Source organism: Parus major, chromosome 10 (genome assembly GCF_001522545.3).
Source record: "Parus major isolate Abel chromosome 10, Parus_major1.1, whole genome shotgun sequence".
Taxonomy (NCBI): Eukaryota; Metazoa; Chordata; class Aves; order Passeriformes; family Paridae; genus Parus; species Parus major.
The window spans coordinates 10,689,356-10,709,789 of record NC_031779.1 but is presented as its reverse complement, the minus strand read 5'-3'; the positions used below and the strand labels follow the sequence as shown (position 1 = coordinate 10,709,789).

General features: G+C 42.9%; 2 protein-coding genes across 2 annotated transcripts in view; both read left to right on the top strand.

The window, feature by feature from the left end:
• The window catches only part of BNC1 (basonuclin 1), a 68,757-nt gene that overhangs the window by 39,444 nt on the left and 8,879 nt on the right, over positions 1–20,434 (top strand). The gene's annotated exons all lie outside the window — the stretch shown is intronic.
• HDGFL3 (HDGF like 3) overlaps positions 6,612–20,434 on the top strand; it is a 42,193-nt gene continuing 28,370 nt past the window's right edge. Inside the window, exon 1 of the mRNA XM_015638831.3 lies at positions 6,612–7,028. Coding sequence (XP_015494317.1) covers positions 6,945–7,028 — 84 coding nt within the window. The 5' untranslated portion in view covers positions 6,612–6,944. The remainder of the gene's footprint in view (positions 7,029–20,434) is intronic.

The following is a 20,434-nucleotide window of genomic DNA, read 5'->3' as shown; positions in this document are numbered from 1 at the left end:
CATCCAGAAGCCAGGGAGATGATGTAGTAAATCTGGGCAGGATGGGGGTGGTAAGGTGAGGAAAAGGTTCTGATTTTGGCTGGGATATAGTTAATTTTCTTTACAGTAATTCATATGGTGGTGTGTTTTGGATATGTGACCAAAGTGGTGCTGACCACACAGGGATGTGGGGGACTTGGCTGCCCACTGGAGTTAACCCACAGCAAAGAAGGAGCAGGATGCTCAGTCCAGTGAGGCCAAGGTATAAAACACAGGTATGACAGGAAGAGGATGTTTCCAAGTGACTCTTGAGCAAAGCAAAGTGCTTATAAAGAACAGCCATATCCTCAAAGGCACTGCTTCACATGAACTGCAGAAAGCAGGCATGTGGATGGGAAAGGTCAAGAAAGATCTACAGAGGTCATATCTACAGAGAAGTGCCTTCAAAGAGATGAAAAATGCTCATGGAAAATGGAAGACAGAGACATTTGTATGCAGCCTAGGTAAAAGACATGGAGGGGATGGGCATAAGACCCTGTTTTGCAATTTAAGTCACTGAGAGTTTGGGGATGTTGCCCATGGAATAGAGAAGGATGAGCTGAAGAAAGTTTCAGAGGTGACATGCTGAGAGTTTTTCTGCTGATTTCAACACAGTTGGGATGACAGTCTTGTGTCATTTAGTTTGACTTCTATTAAACTCTTGCTGATGCCAACCTACCCAGGAAGAACCTCCTGACAGATTTTTTTTTTTTTTCCCTGTGATAACATTTACACATTAGACTGCAGCACAACAGATGAGATACAGGGGTTGGGTTTTGGAAGTGTGAATCCTTGAGCAATAGATCCATCTCATCATCAAACTCCAATGCTCTTGAGAGGTTTTATGGTACAAAGCAGAATCAATCTCCAGAAATTGCATGCTAGCTGCATTGTTTCTTTGTTTCCTGGCTTCTCACCCTGTCATTCAGGTGATACAAAAGTGAAGTTACAAATCTCCTTAAATAAATATGTTCCGCTGTCCATGTTTGGATGTAATTATTCATTAAGTCACATTTCAAAAGGCATTTTGATGAATGTACCAGAGGCCATGTGAGAGAAATCCTTTTCTCCAGTATTTATGAGGGGAAACTACGATGGGGTTAGTGTCACGAATCTGGAACTAAATTTATTGTTCTTGTCAACTCTCAACGTACTTCTCACCCAATAAATCTCTGAGACTTTAGATGACACATCTGAAATATTTCTCCAGAGGAGAAATATCTGTTGCAGGTTTTCTTTCTTAGGTATTGTGAGTTTATAGTTTTAGAGGTGGAGTTTCTCACCTGGCCATTTGAAGAAGCATTTTATAGTTTAGCGTATCAAATGGAAATGAGAGTCACTAGTTTAATTGTAATGAATTATGTCTATAACAAGCACATAAAATTATGGGAAAAGCAAAGTAAATTGTGCAACTTCTGTCCATCAAGATAATCTTCATATCATGTGTAATGTTTATGGAAGTACTAGATTTTGATGAGTGTTTCTCAATAAATGACTGCTAAAACATTTCACATGCCACAAGAGAAAATTCAAACAATGAAGTTGCAAAGTCAGGTAGTTAATGTTGTGAAATACTCAGGTTGCTGTAAGAGTTTGTGATACAATCTTTAAAAAATTTCATTCTGATTTGTTCCCCCACCACCACCACCCCCCCTCCCAGAAAATCTCAGGCTGGTTACCACTGAAGAGACTGGTAGGTCATAAATGGCTTTGAATGCAGTGTGGATTTCCACATAAGCTGATGAGGTGACTGACAGCACAGTGACAGGTCATTAGTCTCTGTATGGAGAACTTGCCAGCAGAGAATGAGATGTACTGGGCTACAGAATTTTGTTAGATAATGTGCAGGTTTTCTTGATTTATACTAAGATACTCTGAAACCTTTGTCTTCTTATACAAATATCTGCTTTTACCACTCTTTCTTAATACCTTTCTTCTTTTCCCACATCCTTTCCAGGCTTTAGTTCATGCTTCCCTTTCAGCTTTCCCCAGTTCTTTCACAGGGAGCCATTTTTCTTCTCATGAGCTTCGCTTCCACAGTCATCTCCAGCATGAGCTGAATCACATTCACTTTAGCCTAGAGCATGTTTAGTCCAGACAGAACATGAGACTTGTTTATTAATCCCTGTTGAGTGTGTAGAAATGCTTTTCAGACACTTGAAACTCAGCTACATTTATATGGTACCTGGAAATTTGGTAATTTTACAATTATTTCTTTTACTATCATTGTCAGAAGAGTTTATATTCATTGAAATTACAGTTCTAATGGTTAAATTATGAAAGATATGCAAGAAACTAGAAACAGAGGTTTGAGTTGGAACATGTTAAGCAGCACTGACTGTGGGCATCTTTTGCATTCTGTAGCTTTAGCTGAAATTCCTTTAGAGAACAAGGAATGGCAGCAATGCATTCTTGCTAATAACATTTCCATCCCATACAAACCTTTCCAGCTTAGAGTGGAAAACTCCCAACTAGAGAGAAAGTTAATTTTCACTGAAGTGCTTCTATCTCTTCTGCCTCTAGGATACATGTTCACACCTCTGCAACATGTAAAGCAATCACCTTAAAGATTGTCTAATTTAATATGATTAGGAGTGTATAACATAAGAAGATTCATGAAACTGAGTATAGATAACTTGCTCCAGCTATATGATACACACCCTTCTCCCTTCTAAGCTTATTAAAGAGAAAGCTTGAGATCCCCTGGTGAGCTGCTTATCTCCAGTAATTAAGAATATCCTAATGGGCATGGTAAGTGCCTTTCTATGCATGTTGGGATGGACATAAACCATCATGGCTCTTTCTGCCTGACATGAAGTAGCTCTGCGATTTCAGACTGTGCTCTCAGACATGTCTTGCACAAGGGAATGGCTCAGTTGTGATTCAAAACAATTTCCTATTAAAATATTTAACAGAGAAGCACTACTTTACTGTGGTCATAGGCAAAATACTAATCATGGTAATCATTACTGACACATTTTTACATATAGGAAAAGGAAATGCAGAAGGAAAGAAAATTATATCAGCCATAGGTAAATAAAAGTAAATAGCTTTATTTCATTATCTAACAGTAAAGTTGATTGTACAGGTGGCCATGCTGAAGGGCATTTTCAGTCTGATCTCAGAAGAGATTTCAGCTGGGAAAGCAAAAATTGTAAGGTGTCCAGGGACAGAATGTTAGAGGCAAATGTAATAATCCATGTTGCTTCAGTAGACACAATATAGGCAGCTTCCCCAAAAATGGCATGTGCAAGATACCAGCATGAACAGGATTCACATTCCAGACTGTCTGCATGCAAATAGGTATGTGCAAAACCATGAACATGGAGAATTTAATTCAAAACTTAGGTATGTTTAAAAATTTATTCAGGACTTTGGAAGGTTCTTTTGAAATTAGGCCTTTTTTGTCCACATGCTCTTTTCTTAAAGATTGATCTGCACTTTCAAATCAATGAAATCCTTTCAGTATGAAAGTTTTCAACCGGGAATGTGTAGTTATTCTTTTCCTCATATGAACTGGAGAGAAATGGTAAGAACTAGCTGAAAGCTTCTCAATAATAAGAATACTGTTTCCTGGGAATTATTGGGAAAGCAAAATTCAGTAGTGTGGTAATGACTTCAGAGCAGTTATCTCTGACTCCTTCTGTCCTGGGTGACTCAGGGTTTCACTGCTGTCCCTGCCACCTCCCTCGTGGTCCTGCTGGGCCGCTGTCAGTACCATCTCCCCTGCTCATACTTGTATACTTGTATACTTGTATACTGCCCTGCTCTGGAAATAGAGCACCTGTCTGGCAGGGGGAGAAGTGAGAGACAACTTGCTACGATCATTTTGGGGAGATTGAGGGAGAAGGAGACACCCATCCCTGCTGCAGGTCTCCCTTGATCCATAAGGACATGGCTGTTGCTGCCTCTGTGACCTGCTGATCTTTATGCCCAAAGCAGACATAGCTCTTGGCTTCTCTAGACTTAGGACCTGGTCTATGTACATGCAGTGCATATTTCAGCAAGCTTCTGCACCCTCCACTCACTGTTATGATCTGAAACTGCTCTTGAAGTGTTTGGAAGAAGCTCTCTTTTCTCCTTTTTTCCACTTCTGTATGGAAGGAGTGGATGTGCTGTCCTTTATAAAAGAAGAGAAAAGAACAGCATAGAGGTGACCTAGCAGGAGCTCTCAGGCCTTGTATGCTGTGAGGGGTGGCTGAGGGGGTTATGCACACTACCAAACTCCTTTGCGTTTTGTGCCAATGTTCTTTACTTTCCTCTTAATGTGTGGAACATTTGATTTGGTTTTTCATTTGTCAGCAAGGAAATTTGTTTCTTCTTCTCCACCTTTTCCTAGCATCTTAACCATAGCTTGATGGAGGAACTACCTGCTGAGTGTTTTAAGAGTTTTCAGCTGGCCAAACCTGAACAGAGTTCTTACCTTAGCAAGTCATTTATCCTTTGGAGTCTACTCATGAGGAAAAGAGAGCTGCATCTTTGCATGTCCATGGGATGAGTTTTCTTTGGAGCTCTAGTATATGATTGTGTTCACTGAATACCAGAAATATTATTCATTCACTGCATTCTCTGCAGATACCAATGTTGGGACAAAAGGAAGCAAAAATGTGCACCTTGCAATGAGATGTTTCAATTCTGTATCTAGTCACTTCGAATGTTGCTATTTTGACCTTAGCAATACATTGTTGTTCAGGTGTGTACATAGAGTATACAGTTTCCTTTTGCAAGAAACTGGCACACATCCTGTTCCTTTCTGATTTAAGGTCACTAAATAAGTTACTAGAAAGAGCTGTTCATACCTGAGATGAAAAGCAAACAATACATTTAAAAAAAAAAAAAATGCAGCTCCACCTCTCTAGTAAGTATTCTGGAGGGAAGGCTGGTTTGGGAAGGTAATCCTGTGTGTGTAAGACAGCACATAGGATTATTCTGGAGAGAGTCAGATCAGAGTCCCCAGCTCCTCTACTCAGAGGTTTTATATTACATTTTTATGAAAGGAATTAGGTATCAATTTAAGAGGATACAAAATCCTATTTGATGTGGAAGTGTAAGTGAGATGTTTGGCCGAATGTATATACTGCAGGTGGCTTCATTGGCCACCCTGTTGCTGATAAGTACTTCAGAACAGGTAACAGCACTGAGCACAGTGATGGCTAATTATCTAAATGTTTATTCAGCCTTTGGAATTCTTTTTCCATTATTAGTCTGTACTGATACCTGAGCTAATGATTTTACAGCAGTGCTTCCACCAGCAGTGAAGTGCTTATCCTTTTTTATGACCCAGAGTGAGAACTTTCTCAACTTACATACTAGCAACAGCAGCATTTGGGCTCCAGAGACACATCTGGGGGTACCATAAAAAACAAGTCTTCTTGGTCCTGAGCCAGCCCAGGAACAGGTGCCAGGAGAAGCATTTATTTATTTTTCTGCCATTACCAGCCATTGCAGACGGGAAGTGCTCCCTGTGGTCCATCTATTCCCTCCCCAAAATGTGACCCTGCAGTCTTCAGCCATCTATTCCCTCCTTCATCAGCCGGAACTGCCTGTGGCCAGATGCTTTCCTTGGGAGTCAGGGAAGTACCAGGCAGTCTCCCTAAACCCAAAGAGGACAGTTGCTATCTTAAATGCAGAAGTGGTTGGGGAACCTATTGCTAGAGTTTCAGCCAGACCTGCAGAAAAACCTTTCCTAAACTTTGCTGCTTGTGGCCCACCTTGCAGGTGCCTATCTAGTTTTACTAGGTAAGTAGTACTTGAGTATAATAAATGTCAATAATAATTGATGTTTGAGCATTACAGCTGAACTGATAACATTATGATAAAAGCAGCAGTATCTGAGATTTGTGAGTTACCAGGACTTCCACGGAGAAAAACTGGCATCACCTGGCAAGCAAGAGATCCCAAGCACCCTGTGAGGGGAAGTCACCATTGTGAAGCTCCAACATCCATGGCTTGGTGGATGTGGGTTTTAGTTTTAAGCTGAAAAGGTAGATGGAGGGTCTGGTGGGGAAGAGGCTGGTTATAGAAATTGGGACAACCTTGTGCTTAGGAGCCAGGCCGTTGCCTAGAGGCTGCTCAGGCTGCTTGGCATGGGGAGGGCTCGGGAGGGGTGAGAAGGCACCTGGAGAAGCCGGTCCGTGCTGGGCCTGGGCCTCAGTGACAGCGGGGGCCAGGGCACTCCAGGCCCAAGGGCCGGGCGCCTTTGGCCGGGGGAAGCGGGCGCCCTGCTGCCAACACCGGCCGGCTTCTCCTCGCCGCCCTGCCTCCATGTCGGGCGCGCATAAAGAACCATGTCATGCTTCAGCGGGGAAGGGAGGGCCGGGCGGGACTGGAGCGCTCTCTGCTCTCCTATTTTCATAGAAACCGATCTGTGTACCTAGAAAATAACAGGAAGGGAAAGCGCGGGGGGAGGCGCGGGCGGGGTGGGGGGGATAAGAAGATCCTGTTTTCGGTCGCTGCCCGAGGAGTAATTCGTCGGAGACGGCTCCATATTCCCGGGGCCGCGGCGGCTGCGGCGGGGATGGAGCGGGCGGCGCGGGCGGCGTAGCCCAGCGCGCACGGGGGGGCCGCGGGCAGCGCCGCGCCCGCCGCCGCCGCGGGGCGAGGGCTCCCCGGCCGCCCCCGCCCGGCCAGCCCGCTCCCTGGTACCGGGGGCTGCTGGGGTTGTGTCCAAGGCCTCCCCCTCCCCCGCGTACACACTCACACACACAGACACACGCACACACACTCACACTCACACACACACACACACCCCATCTCCTCCAGCCGCCGCCGCCGCCGGAGAGATCGGGGATCGCCCGCGGCCCAGCCCCGCTCCCGGCTGCGCCCCGTGCCCGGGCGCATCGCACCCCGCGGGGGCTCGCCCGGCTGCCCCCGGGGCGGCGTGCGCGGGGCGAGGGGACACACGGCGGCTCCCGCGGCGGCTCCCGATGGCTCGTCCGCGGCCCCGAGAATACAAGGCTGGAGACCTGGTGTTCGCCAAAATGAAGGGGTACCCGCACTGGCCGGCCCGGGTGAGTACCGCGGCGGGGGCGCCCGGCCCCGCCGCCGCCCCCCTCGCCCCGCGGCCGGGCGGGCAGCGGCCGGGCCGCGGCCAGGAGCCGCCGGAGGCCCCGGCTCCGGCCCCGCCGGACGGGGGGCCGCGGTGCGCGCCCACCCCGCTATTATTGTGCATCTTTTCTTTGATCTGTAGATTTCTCCCCGGCCCCCCGGGAGGAGGAGGAGGTGGAGGAGGAGGAGGAGGAAGGGGGAGGGAGGGGGGCGAGCGCGGGCTGTACCTGGGTTGTTATCGCGGGGAGGAGGCTTGGGGAGCCGGCAGCCCTGCCTGCATGAAAACGATGCTATTTATTATGCGCCCTCCCTCGCCCCGGCCCCCGGCTCCCCCGGGAGACAGAAGGGCCCCCGCCGCGGCCCGGGCAGGGTAAGGCAGGGCAGGGCGGCCGCCGCCCCCGGCCACCGCGGCCCAGGGACCGGCCGGGACAGCGCTGCGGGCCGGGCCCGGGGACCTGCGGGGAAAGGGCACGGCCCGGGGCAGGGACAGGTCCGCAGGGGGCGAGGCCCGCTGTCAGGCTGTGGGTGTCCCCAGGGCGGCGGGCTCAGCTCGGCTCGGGGAGGTTGGGTGAGGTGAATCGGGGTCTGGCCCAGGGCAGCTCCCCGGCCCTGGTGCCACCCCTCTGCACCCAGGCTTTTTGAGTCTCCCGCACCTCCCGCCTCACCTTGCCCTTCCCTGGGCTGACTTTCTTTCATAGGCCTTTGTCATTTTTTGTTGTACGCTGCCGTGACACAACTGAGGTAGCAAAGGCACCGTGGTCATTTGACGGTCAGATAAGCGCTGATTGTACTTGAACATCCATTTCTGGTGTTGCTACAATAACGCAGGGCAGAGCTTTCCCTGGGGGGTCTGGTACTGGAACACTTGCATGGCCTGTCCCTTCCCTCCTCTTTGGTCACTGTTGTGTAAACTCTCTAAGTAACACGTGTTGTGGGAACTCTTGGCAGGCACCAAACAGTGAGTCTGTATTTACTTGTCTTCCCCGGCCTTGCTGGGATGATTGGGTAGTGCTTCATGCCATCATTCGCTAGTCAAGGAAAGTTGCTGTTCTTTATAGATCATAAAGAGCATGAAGATAGTAAAGAGTTGTATGCAACCTGCAGGGAAACATGGATGAGCAGGGTAGAGATGGACTGACATTTAGCATTACCCTTGGCAAGACAGCCCTGGAAAAGGATGGGTGTAAGTGCTGGAAAGGTGTCCTGAGCAGAACTGGGAAGCAGAAGAAGTGCTGTTGAACAGCAGACACAAGGAGGGAAGGCCAACACAACAGGCTTAAGCAAAGGTTGGTGAAAAAAGAATAGTGACAGGGTTCTAAACATCCAGAAGCCTGGTAATGAGGTGGTGCATGCAATTATTTTGGCAGAGCAGGCTAAAATTAGCATGCAAAAGGCCGAACATAATCAACAACGGGTTGTGGTTTTGTAATTCTATCATTATACAGGTTGGTGGATATACTACCTAAAAAATGGCAATTTATGTCAGCAGAACAGCATGAGCCGCTGAAAATTGACTTCTTTCCTACCTCTGTCATGGTTTAATTTACTGTGAAAATTTTAATGTGAACAGTTGAGACCATTACCACGTTGAAGCATGTTAATCCCTTTCCTTTTTGAGCCTTTGTAAAACTCCCATTTGTTTACTCAGAAGCAGAACAGGGCCTTTTGTTTTAATGGCATTTTCTTTCCTTTCAAAAAATCATTATATGCCATCCAACTGGTCATAGCTTTTGACTGGGTTACTAAATAGGTACCTGAATGGCAATAATATCCAACAAAGTACATCTTGACTAGGACAAAATAGGTGTGCTGTTCACATAACTCACTTCCTTTGTGCATTCTAACAGGATGTAAAGTTCAAGTGAAGACAAAGCAGTCTCTAGTTTTAACATGACTTAGCAAGTAGAGGCTGAACCTGTAGAGAACCCAGTCTACCATCAGGTAGGAAGAGAGCTGTCAGGAGAGGGGAGCATTAGTACTGGGTGTTAGTTCAGCTGAGTGTGCACAGAACGTGCTCCTGTACCTTGTGATGCCATTACATACAACTTCATGGTAGATCAGGCTGATGTCTGCCTGAACCTTGTTAAAATTACAGTTCATGCCACCTTTGCTAGGACTCATTTTGGTTGCCAAGTTTTGCCTTATGCACTTTCTTCAATGAAGGAAAAATCTAGTGAAAGCATTAGTCTTTATTTTGCTTCTCAGAAAACATTATGGCAAACAAATAAGGAGAAAAGAAATATTTGAGTTGAAAATGCAGCTCAGATACTTCTGATTAACTGAATGTCTTTTATCTAGGGGATTCACTTGCTTCCAGATCCTTGAGTGGTTGCTAGCTACTTCTCTATTCATTATGCAATTAGCGTGTCTGATCTTTGAATTCTCATAAAAACTTACCTATTTCATGCTAATATAGTAGCTTTAGTAATATGAGTAACAATACATTTAAATGGCAGTGTTATTGCCCATACCAAGTGGTGTTTGGCATCGATGCGACCTTTGGCATGAATTTCCTGTCAAGGGACAAACTTTTTAAACTGTGTTTAATAAACCTGCAAAGTGTTAGAGCAGGACAGAAGTGATCTGCCTGCCCTTTAATGAAACACACAGACATAAGTGACCTGGCTCAGAATCAGCCCTGTATTTCTGTGCACATGGGTAGTGTCATGCAGAGGAGGTACCTCAGATCCCAGAGGCTCCAGCTCAGTGACTCCTGTCTCACAGGGACGGTGCTTGTGGGCTCAGCCACCTCCACGTGCCACAGCACTGCAGACAAACCCAGCACAGACAGCCCTCTCATTCCCTACATTAGCTTCCCACCCCCTCTTTTTAGAGCTATGTTGATCCAGTGATCAGTAAGAACAAACCTGGCAAACCTCACTTCCATCCCTGTGAGTAAAGAGAGAAAAACCACGCAGAAAGTGGCAAAATAGTGATGAAATGCCAGGGCACCATTGGAAAATTGTGTCTTATAACTGATGGAGTGCTCTGGCAGTCAAACTGCATTTAAAGTTTCTTTGTGGATTGGTCTTGAATTCATTTGAGAAGGACAGAATTTGCCACACTTAGCCAAAACAATAATGGCCAGATACGTGATGGCTGAAAGAGGTCACTTAGGTCTTGTTATCTGGAAGGGCTGCTTTGCATTTTGATATCACATTCTCTTGTGCAAAGCCAAAATTTACTTTAGCTTGACTGGAGGACAACAAATAGGTTTAGAATTATATTTTAATTATTCTAATTATTATTTATAGAATATTAAGTTTAATAATAATGGTAAAGGAAATACAGTTTGGTTTATCATGGTTTTTATATTTGTCTGTGATGTCTGTTGTCTTCAGATGCTCATCAAAAAGACAGAATAAATAGAAACTGGCCAGGTCATCAATCCAACAAACAAGCAAATGTGTTTCCAGAGAGCATGCAAAGAAACAGGGAAGATGCCATTGTGGTTAAAATATAGAAAATAAGAATTTAATTAGTTGTACGTTTCATGAGTGGTCTTTGCCTTTGAAGCACTAAATCCCCCTGTGTCTTTCTTGCTTGTTTGTAAAAGACAGTTAACAACTCTTGTCCCTTTAAAAAGGTGTTGTGGAGACAAAATCCCTAATGTTTATGAGTTTCTTTGATACTGCTGTGATAGGAGCTGTATTAGAACACATAGACAGAAAAATCTCTTTCTTCAGATGCCCTAGTTTATCTAGGATAAATGTCCTGATTTATTGAGAAATTGCCCCTTGAATAGTCACTCAGATGAGATAAAAGGGAAAAACTAGTAGTAGATTCAGAAAGATCAATAATGGTGTTTGTTTTATGAGTGACCCTGAAGAAACAATAGGCACTTAGTTGCTGAAATTAGCTGCTGATTTAAAAATAGGAAGGAAGCTGTTAATGCAACTGTAGAGAGCAGAGAAAAAGTCTGGAATGACCTCAATAAAATAAGAACATGCCCAAATAAATGGCTGATGCCATTATTGAACAGAAGTCTAGGATTGTGCAGCTGGGGAGACAAGAATTGTATTTGGATAAGCAGCAGGAGGTTAAGTAGGGATGGGAAAGTTTATTTGGGATAGTACAGGAGACCCAAGCAGGTAAGACAATGTATTTTGATGTAAAACACATGGATGTTTAAAGCTGTTTAGAACACGTTGTGCTGGGAGGAGAGCACAGCATTTAAAGTGTTGGTGTCACACCATTATGAAGGTGTATTTCCTATCCTGTCTGGGTGAAGTTCCTATTTCCTGGGCTCCTGTTTGTCTTGTCCACTTCCTTTATTGTAACTCTGAATTAACACGTACTTTAACTCCAAATTTGCTGCTTAGCTAACAATACTCCTATGAATGCCACTGTTAAAAAACATCTGGCAATAGCAATGGCAGAATGAGATTTGGGGCACTTCAATGTATTAGTTGCAAATGGATGTGAAATTTTCAGTATATTGCTTGGAGTAATACATAGTAAATGCTGTCATTTTAATGGGAACCAATTGCAGTGGCAGTCTGAGCCATCGTAATGTACTGATTACATGGTGGTTTTTAGCTCAGTATTTTCAATATTGTTGACTGTGTCCCCCTTCCAACAAAGCAGAAAAGTAAGGCACATGAAAGTATAAACTAAAATAATTCAAGGGAATGGTTTAAAAGTAAGCTTATGCCTAAAGACTGTTAGACGAGAGCCTAGAATGGCTCATAACACTATAGTATCATAATGTAATATAATGTTAGACACTATTGAAAGAAATTACTACTAAAGAGAAACAGAAGACTTTCAGTATCAGTAAAAAAAATTCAAAAATATATTTTGGTCACCCCTATGCAGGCATTTTAGTAAATAAACATCTGCCATGCTGTTCAGTGAAGTGTGGTTGGAGCCAGCGGGTTGATTTTGGTTCAGGTGTAGGTGCAGGACCAAGGCTTATGTTCTGACATCATTTGATAAAGTACAAGGTACAGAACCAACTTTGGTCTGTTATAATGGCCAGTATGACAGCTTGCAAATATCAAACTCTCCAGCACATCATAGAAGAAAGGTTCTGCGTTTTAAGTGTTTGATATTTAAAACAGACCATTTGTTTTTGTATTAATAAAAGAATAAGGGAAGGTGGGTTTTTCCCTGGCAGAGTTTATCTTTTTTGGCAAAGAATGACAGACAAAAATCAGATTAGATCCAGAAAACTTCAAAGGGTCCATTGAAATAGACAACAGATCTTTCTCTGTGTTTTTCTGCCAAAATTTGGTCTGCAGTCTTTTGAGCTTTTCTCCTTGGCCATTTGGGACCTGTCCAGTCCTTCACCATGTGCTTTCCTCCTTTTCCCCTTCTGGTTGCTCTGGTTTATGACCTCACTTTTGCCATGTTACTAAATATGAGTCCCCTGTGACTTCTCCTTTACCAACTCAGAGCTTCTTCAGTCTCTCTCCCTCTTTAATTATGTACCTCACTCGACATCAGTCCTTGGAGATTTGCAAGCATTTTTTCCTGGCAGGTCTCTGTTCCTTTCTGAGATGAGACATGAGTTGCTGATCACTGCAAAGGTGTGGCTTATCCTAGGAACTGATGGTGAGGTCGTGGCTTCTTCAGGCAACACTTCTATGAGTTCTGCTCTGGTGCATGGGAGAAGAGCACATTTAAGGCAATTAGTCCTTTAGGGAATTGTTTGTAATTTTTAATTCTACTGCACCACATTGGCACATGTTGCTTAGACAGCATTTAAACTTATTTGCAGATACCTGGTCATATCCTAGAGTAGGGATGAATGCATTTTCACTGACTTAATCAGTTCATTGAGTACTGATTCCTTAATTTCATGAAACAAAAATGACAAGAAGTGAAGTATTAATTCTCCTACTGTTTGGAAAGTAGGGAACTTAAGTAGCTGATAGTCTTTTTCTGTCCTCCTGCAATCAGTTTTAAGTGTGAATTAAAAAGATTTCATCTGAGGATTGTAGCATAAAATGTCATCCTTTTTATACATGAGGTTGAACCATAGCTTATAGTAAAACCTTTGCTCTTGTTTGGCAAACAAATAATTTTGGGGCCAAGATGTTCCATGTTTGTTATTAGCACAGCAGGGGTATATGGGGAAACATCTTTAAAATTCAGTTCTTTAAATGTCTCTACTGGTTTTTTTTCCCCTCTTTAATTAGTTTAAATAATTAGCCCCAAATGTGCAAGTCTGATCTTTTTGTGCATATGACAATAGATGAATACATTTTCTCCTGCAGTGTCACAATTTTAAGTCCAAATGAAGCTAGCACAGAATAAAGACAGTTGTCTCGGAAATTTTGAGGCAATAAGCAACTAAAGTTTTTCATACCCATACTCTGCAGACTTGATAGATAATTTTCCTTGTTACTTTGAAGCCACTGAATAATTTTCATCAACTGATCTCATGGAAATTGTTGGATATGTATTTTGAATGAAGGAACAGTGCCACTTTCAGTGAAATCTGTAGCCTGTCAAGTCAATCTGTATGTTGCTATTACAAAAAGATAGGAGAAATATTTTTTCCCCTCATTAATTGACAGATTTCTTTTTTTATTGGTTGAAGAAGCTTTTATGGCCCCCAACCAGAATGAACTTTTTGCAGACAACAAAATGAAGACAGAGTTTTCAGGCTTAACTCTTAATTTCCTGATTTTCCTGTCATATTAACACATTAACAAATCTTCCTGCAATCAGGGTAATAAAAATCTTGTAAGCAAGAGATTGCTGACAGTAAGTACATATACAATTGTCATTTGAGGATAGGTGAAAGAACTTCCTGATAATGCTGGAGAAGTGATAACAATGGGGAGAGGTTGGACATTTTAACTGTTCCAAATGATGGTGCTTGGGCAGCAAAAACCTTTCCACTGTGTACTTGAGAGGCACGAGGGAGAACGAGGCTGCCTGAGGCCTCTCAGTAATACTCTAATTTGAGTGATAAATATAGCAACAAACACTGGGAAGTAGTCGTTGTGGAGCAGGCAGGAAGAGGTTGTGGAGATGGGTTTCTAAAGGTGTTGGGAGTTAGCTGACCATCAGTAATGTGCTGTTTCTTTAGGTCTCTTGGTACTTTTCAAGGCTGCTCCTGTGCCATCCATCTCTGATCCCTACCTCCCATGGATGTGTCCGTGTGTTTGAGACATGCCTGTCCTGTGCACAGGTACACATGGTCCCCTGGAAAAGATTGGATGTTTAAAACACAGGTGTAGCACATGGGCAGGGCATCAGCTGACTCTGGACTCCAACAAAGGCAGCATCAGCAGCCAGTAATTTGGCTGAAGCACAATGGAGCAATGAGAATGAACCTTTATTTGAAAGATTCCAAGAAATATTTGGCAAACAAGACAGTATCATGAGGTAAAGCTTTTAAAACTTAAAGAAGGAAACAGATCCTTGCTTCCTCCTCTTGGGAAGGTCTCTGCAGTACTGGCTTTGCACATCTGAGATTGTTTCATTCATTTGTGTAGCAGCCAGTTCTAAACCTGATACTGAAATTGGATATAAACTGCAGATTCATTTCATTTTCCTTTCTTCTACTCAGACTGTTTGACATGACAGGCTTGATAATACTTTTGCCTGAAGGGTATATGAGACCTGACTTTGGGGATTGGTTTTGTTTGTTTGTTTGTGGGTTTGTTTTTTTTTTTGGTTCTAGAAAACACAAGGAAGGTAAGAAATTTGGGTAAATACCACAGTATCTTAACAAAACAATGAGCTTCCCATGTTATGAAGTAGCTCCTATTTCCCCAGTCTGAAGTTTCCCCATCCTTCAAGTGGTCTCAGGTCAACCCAAATATTATCCTTGGCATCAGTGTTCTTCCAAAAAAGACAAGTAATGTCCTTGAATTTCTGAAGGATTTTATCTCTGCCTCCTGGCCTTTTGTAAAGCTCTGCTGAAATCTGAAAATGCCTTCAGAGTCAACATAAAGGGAGGACATGATGTACTCTGCTCTGGGCCACACAGAGCCCAACATTAGAAAGGACAGGTGTCCATAGACTTTGGTCTGTGCCTTAGAAAAGTACATTTAAATCTCTTTCAGCTTTCCAGCAGCAGATTGAAAGGTTAATTAGCATACATCTGTAGCTCTGACAATGCAAACTGGAAACAACTGTTTATTTTGCCTTGCAGCAATGTGTAAAGAACCTAGAGAGAGGCTGTTTGCCAGCTCTGGTTTGGCTGCTTGAATATAAGACATCATATAACAAAAGAGGAAAAACAGGGCAAAGAATTATCATACACCAAAGAATTTCCTTAAGACCATCAGTTAACAAAACATCCTACATGCAGCAGAGTAAGGAGAGCCAGGAAGGAAGGAAAAAATTCCAGGCTGTAGGGACCTTACAGATGTCACTGTGGTGTCACTGATATCAACTAGGAAACAGTGTGTCAGCCTTTAAACTCAGGAACTTTGACCTTCTTGGGCTTGGAAGGCACCTGCCTATGAAGCCACTTAAAATACAAAGAGTAAAACTACACTGAAGGCAATGAGTAGAAGAAACTTTAAGTCTGGGAGAGCTCAAGATACAATTGCACAATAATGCAAACTATTTCTGGGAATCAATCCCATATCAGACTGGATTACTGAATGTACTAAATATAAGTACATATTGAAACTTAATAATAACACAGGGAGTGACCTTACAGAGATCTGTAGCATCAGTCTAGAGATGCAGTCCAGGTGGGAGAAGCAGTTCAAAGAGAGAAACAAAAGCTATAGTTGCAAAGAACAATTCTGGAGTTGCTGATGCTTGATATGCTGATGTGTTTTACATACAAAGTCATTGGAACCAAGCAGCTCTTTTTTGCTAGTTTTTCTTCAGCTTCACAAAACTTATATTTTACAGCATTCAAACCTCCATAAAGGGTTATGGTCAACTCTTTCTTTTAATTCTTGGAGGACAGTGCATCTTCCTCAACTGGATCTCTTCCACATGTAGAAAACAAGAATCCAAGTGTCCATTCCTGACTGTTTCCCTAGTCTCTAAGCTGTTTTTTGGTAACTAGGAGGCAGGTCCTGCAGCTCCTCTTCCAACTTAATCCTCTGGGAGATGTTTGTATGTAGGGCACTTACAGTTCACCTTTTCTATGCACTGTGGGTATCTTCTGTGGTGTGGGACCAAGGGAGGGAGGTGCCCATGGAGCAGAGTTTGGACTCAGATGTGCCATGGGTTGTCTGTCCTGACACAGCAGATAAGGTGATGCCAGGAAGTGCAGCACTGTACCTTGAAAGGAGATTTGTATCCTTCCTTCTCTTGAGTTTTGCTTTTCTCTTTCCTACCTCTGCTTGTGCAGAGACCAACCAGGCACGATGGCTGAGGGGAGGCTCTAAAGGCAGCACACATGGAGGGCTGTGTTTGCCACCCCATAGGAAAAACAAAGCTGTCCATGTATGGCCTCCTTCCTTTCTTGGGATTGAATTGGTTGCTGAACACTGAATCTACCCCACCAGCCTCGCTGATTGTTTTTGGTGTGTGCATTGCCCTAATTATCTGTGTATTTTTCCTTAGCTCCATTTAACATGTTCCCAGTCTGTCCATCCCTGTCCTGCACAGGGGCTGGATCATTCTCCCAGGTGCAGTGGAACCCTTGGGGCTCTCTGCCCACGCTGGCAGGACGTGTGTTTGTATATGGGATCGCTGCAGAGTGCCACGACCTCTGCAGCACACTGGTTATTCAAATGTAACTTGTGGTCCACTATTGGCTTCCTGTAGTATTGCTGCTTCCAGCTTTCTCTCTCTGACATTGCCAAGCCTTTTCCCCAGCTGTGTTGTGTTTCTCTTTTTGCAGACTGAATTCCAGTTTACGTGCAGCTCGTATTTCTCCCAGACCCAGGACTGTGAGTCAGTTGTCACTGGGTTTACAATCACTGGGTGTAGGGAATGCACATTTCTGCATACACACCTATGATCCTGAGACTATTTTTGAATATCTGCAAAGGTTTCCACCTTGCTTTCCCAAATGCCACTTCCAGAACATGGAAAAAGGTGCTGAGAGAGGCATATCCTGGCAAGAAATACACCTAAGCAAGGCATCTCATGCTAGGCACTGTGTCCTAATGTTTTTGTTATCTTTTTCTTAAAGTAATTAGTTGCTTGTTGGTTTTCAGCCCAGATGTCATAGTTTCCATCTGAGCCAGTGTAAATTTGTATTTCTTTAAGGATTTCTTCAGACTCTATTATCTGGAATCCAATTAAGTAGCGTTCATTCAGGATTAATCACATGTGGAAGTGTTTGCAGAACTGAAGTTCCTGTGTTCTTAGCAGCCTACTATTACTGCTGTATTTCATTATCCCCCAGTAGGAAAGGGCTGGGGAATTTTATGTGCTAGTTGCCCTGCACAGACCCACTGCAAGGCTGTCCTGGGTGTTATGGAACAGCAGGAAGAAGATGATACCTTATCCCAGTACTTTGCTCTCTAAAGACCATGTCCCAAAGGCAGAGAATGAGTTTGACTGCATAAAGATTCCTTGATTTCAATAAAACTGCTTACATATGTGCTGCCATGCCTGTAGAAACATAAAGTAGGACCACAGCCTACGGGAGAAGGCAGACGTTCATATTAAAAAAGAAAAAATAAAATCTGACATTCCTTACTGCAATGCCTCTCCAGATACCAAGACTTTTGAAAGATATTAGTGGTGCAGCAAACTCAAAAGATAATTCTTTTCGTATGGTGTCTGGATCAGGTGACTTGCATATGTGCACATTTTCAGGTACCCCTTTTGCTGCTTTTTATCAGAAGTTCTTTTTGAAAATCTTCCTCTTGTGCGAATTTTATTTACCTTTGTCACAGTCAGTATTTCTATCACAGCTTTAGAAGAAGGTAGCACAAAGCTATTAGGCCTCATGGTTAGAATTTTAATGTCTGCAAAGTAGTAAGTTTATTCTGTCTGATAATATTTTGTTTTCTTTGCATTTATTTGTGAGATTCTGCTTTTGGAGCTTTTTAATGTTTGTAAGGTAGTGGGTCAGTTTTGTGAACAGATTTTTTGAAATGGTGCTTCTGGTAAAATGACAAGAACTCCTTGTTAAAAGATGAAAACAGATTAGAGAAGACACATTTGTCAGATGGGGCTCTTCAGCATTAAAATGCTGTGAATGTTTGCTCCTTATCTTTAAGAAGATGCTTTATGCCATCTCCTGCCTTACAAATGAATGGATTCACCTGTGTATATAATTGCCATGTTATTGTGCTGGATGGGATCTGATCATACAAAGACAATGGCTTTGTTTATGCTGCCAAACTGTATGCCCAGCTGTGCTTGCTGGATCAAGCCTCTAGCTGTTAACGTTCTAGAAGGCCATAATAATAAAGATTTTAGTGGCAATATGTTCAGAAGAAATGCCAGCTTCTTTAGCAGATGTGGGAGCAAGGGGAACAATTTTTTAATGAGAAGCTTATACTTTTTCTGAAACATTTGCTGCTAGATGATAGTGTTAGTTTGCTTGTCAAATGTCAGCTAGGCAGTGACCTGCTATAATGGCAGGGGTGTTAGGGTTGGAACCAAGGCAGATTTATTGAAAATGATGCCATCCTGAATGCTGCATGTGAGGCTGAACTGGGGATCTTGACAGGTGAAAGCAGTGTGAACTAAAGCACAGTGGTTGTGGAGCGTGGTTTGGACACATCATGTGTCATCACCATTGCATTAGAAGGTAAAGGCAAGTGACAGAATTAAAATTTTCAATACTGACAGAAAGGCTTTTGGTCTATATAAACACTCTGTCTGGATCCCAGTACAAATCTGTATGTGAAGTGTTCCCTAATGTCCTTCCTAGTTCCAGATGTGTGTATCACTAACCAAGTCCTCTTTGTTTGTAATTGCCTTTTCCGTTTATTTGCACAAGATGAGTTAGAATAATACGCTGGTTTTTTATAGCTGCTTTTTAAAACAAAATAGCAACCTGATTTAAAACGTGCTTAGTATGGATGCCATCCCTGATTCATAGGTTTTAAATATTTAATATTAATGTATGTGGGAAATAGTACAGTTCCACATATGTAATTTGTTCCTTGACAGCCTGGATCCTTAAAATTAATCTTCTGGTTACCTCTCCAAGACTGGGATAGAAATGAGCAGCAGTGATGGCCAGAAGGTATAGAGATGGAAAGGCAAAGAAAATCAGAGGAGGAATGCAGGTTCTGGAGTAAACTTTGTGACATAACTGCAGCTTGAGTTACTGGGCTTTGCAGGTAACTTGTGTTCATGGCAACACCATATTCTGAGAGGTTCTTTGAGAGTAACACAAAATACTGACACATGCTTCATACATCTATTCAGCTTAACATACTGGATAGAAACAATGGATATTAAAAAGTAACTCTTCATCCTACACAAATATAAACATATAGGCAACTTCAAGCTCATGATTAATCCATGTGAATTAAAAGACTATTCACATGCTTAAAAACTTGAATTAAGTGGTTTTGATGTAAAATATATTCCTTATGATGGGCTGTCACCCTAGAAAACCTGGCCACTACCATATTGATGTATTCATCTTGTCTCTGACATTAATGCCACTTATGTTTCTAAAAATACATCTTTTTGTCTTTCATGTTCTCATTATTTCATTTGAGTTATATTTTTCTAACATGGTTTAGTAATTAGGATTTAAGTTCATAGGTCTACAGTACATAATGGAATGCTTTGTATGATTTAATATAATTTCATTCCTGAAAGCTGCTGCTTGAGTTTGGGGGGCTGGGTTTGAGAAAAATGTTAATTTTAATAAATAAGATTGTTATTATTTTAGGTACTATCTTGGTAAATTTCACTAACATAGTATTTAGAGTCAAAACTAAATGAAAATTCTCATTCTGAGGTTTTGGAAGCAGAAAAATGGGCAGGTGGGGAGGGGTATGACTTGACTTGGAAAAACTTGTTCCCGAGTCTCTTTAGACAGGAGGATTAAAATTCCTAAGAGTTTAATCTAGACTGGGGGACTTTGCAAAGAAGGCATTTTACACCCTAATGGCAGCTCCTGGAAATATGGGTAGAGACTGAAAGCAAACCCAGCAAAAATACCAAAGCTGGGTCCGAGTGCTGCACAGAGACCACTGTGACTCCGTGAATCTTTTTTCTGTCCATGGTTTTAGCAACCCAGATGACACAGGCAAAAGTTCCATCTTACCAAAATAGTATGGGGGTTAATGGCTTGTTTTGTGCCATAGAGGGTGGCTGAGGCTGGGAGGGTAATGGGAACAATTATTTACACACAGTTGTTAGGTTTAGGGCAACCAGGGGCTTTCAGAGACCCTGAGCCCTCCTGCAGGTACAAGTTTGCTGTTTGACAGCACACTAAACAGAAAAACCTGCCTTTGCAAAATTATTGCCAATCACTCCATTTCATTGCCTTTGCAATTAGATTTCATTGCTTCTC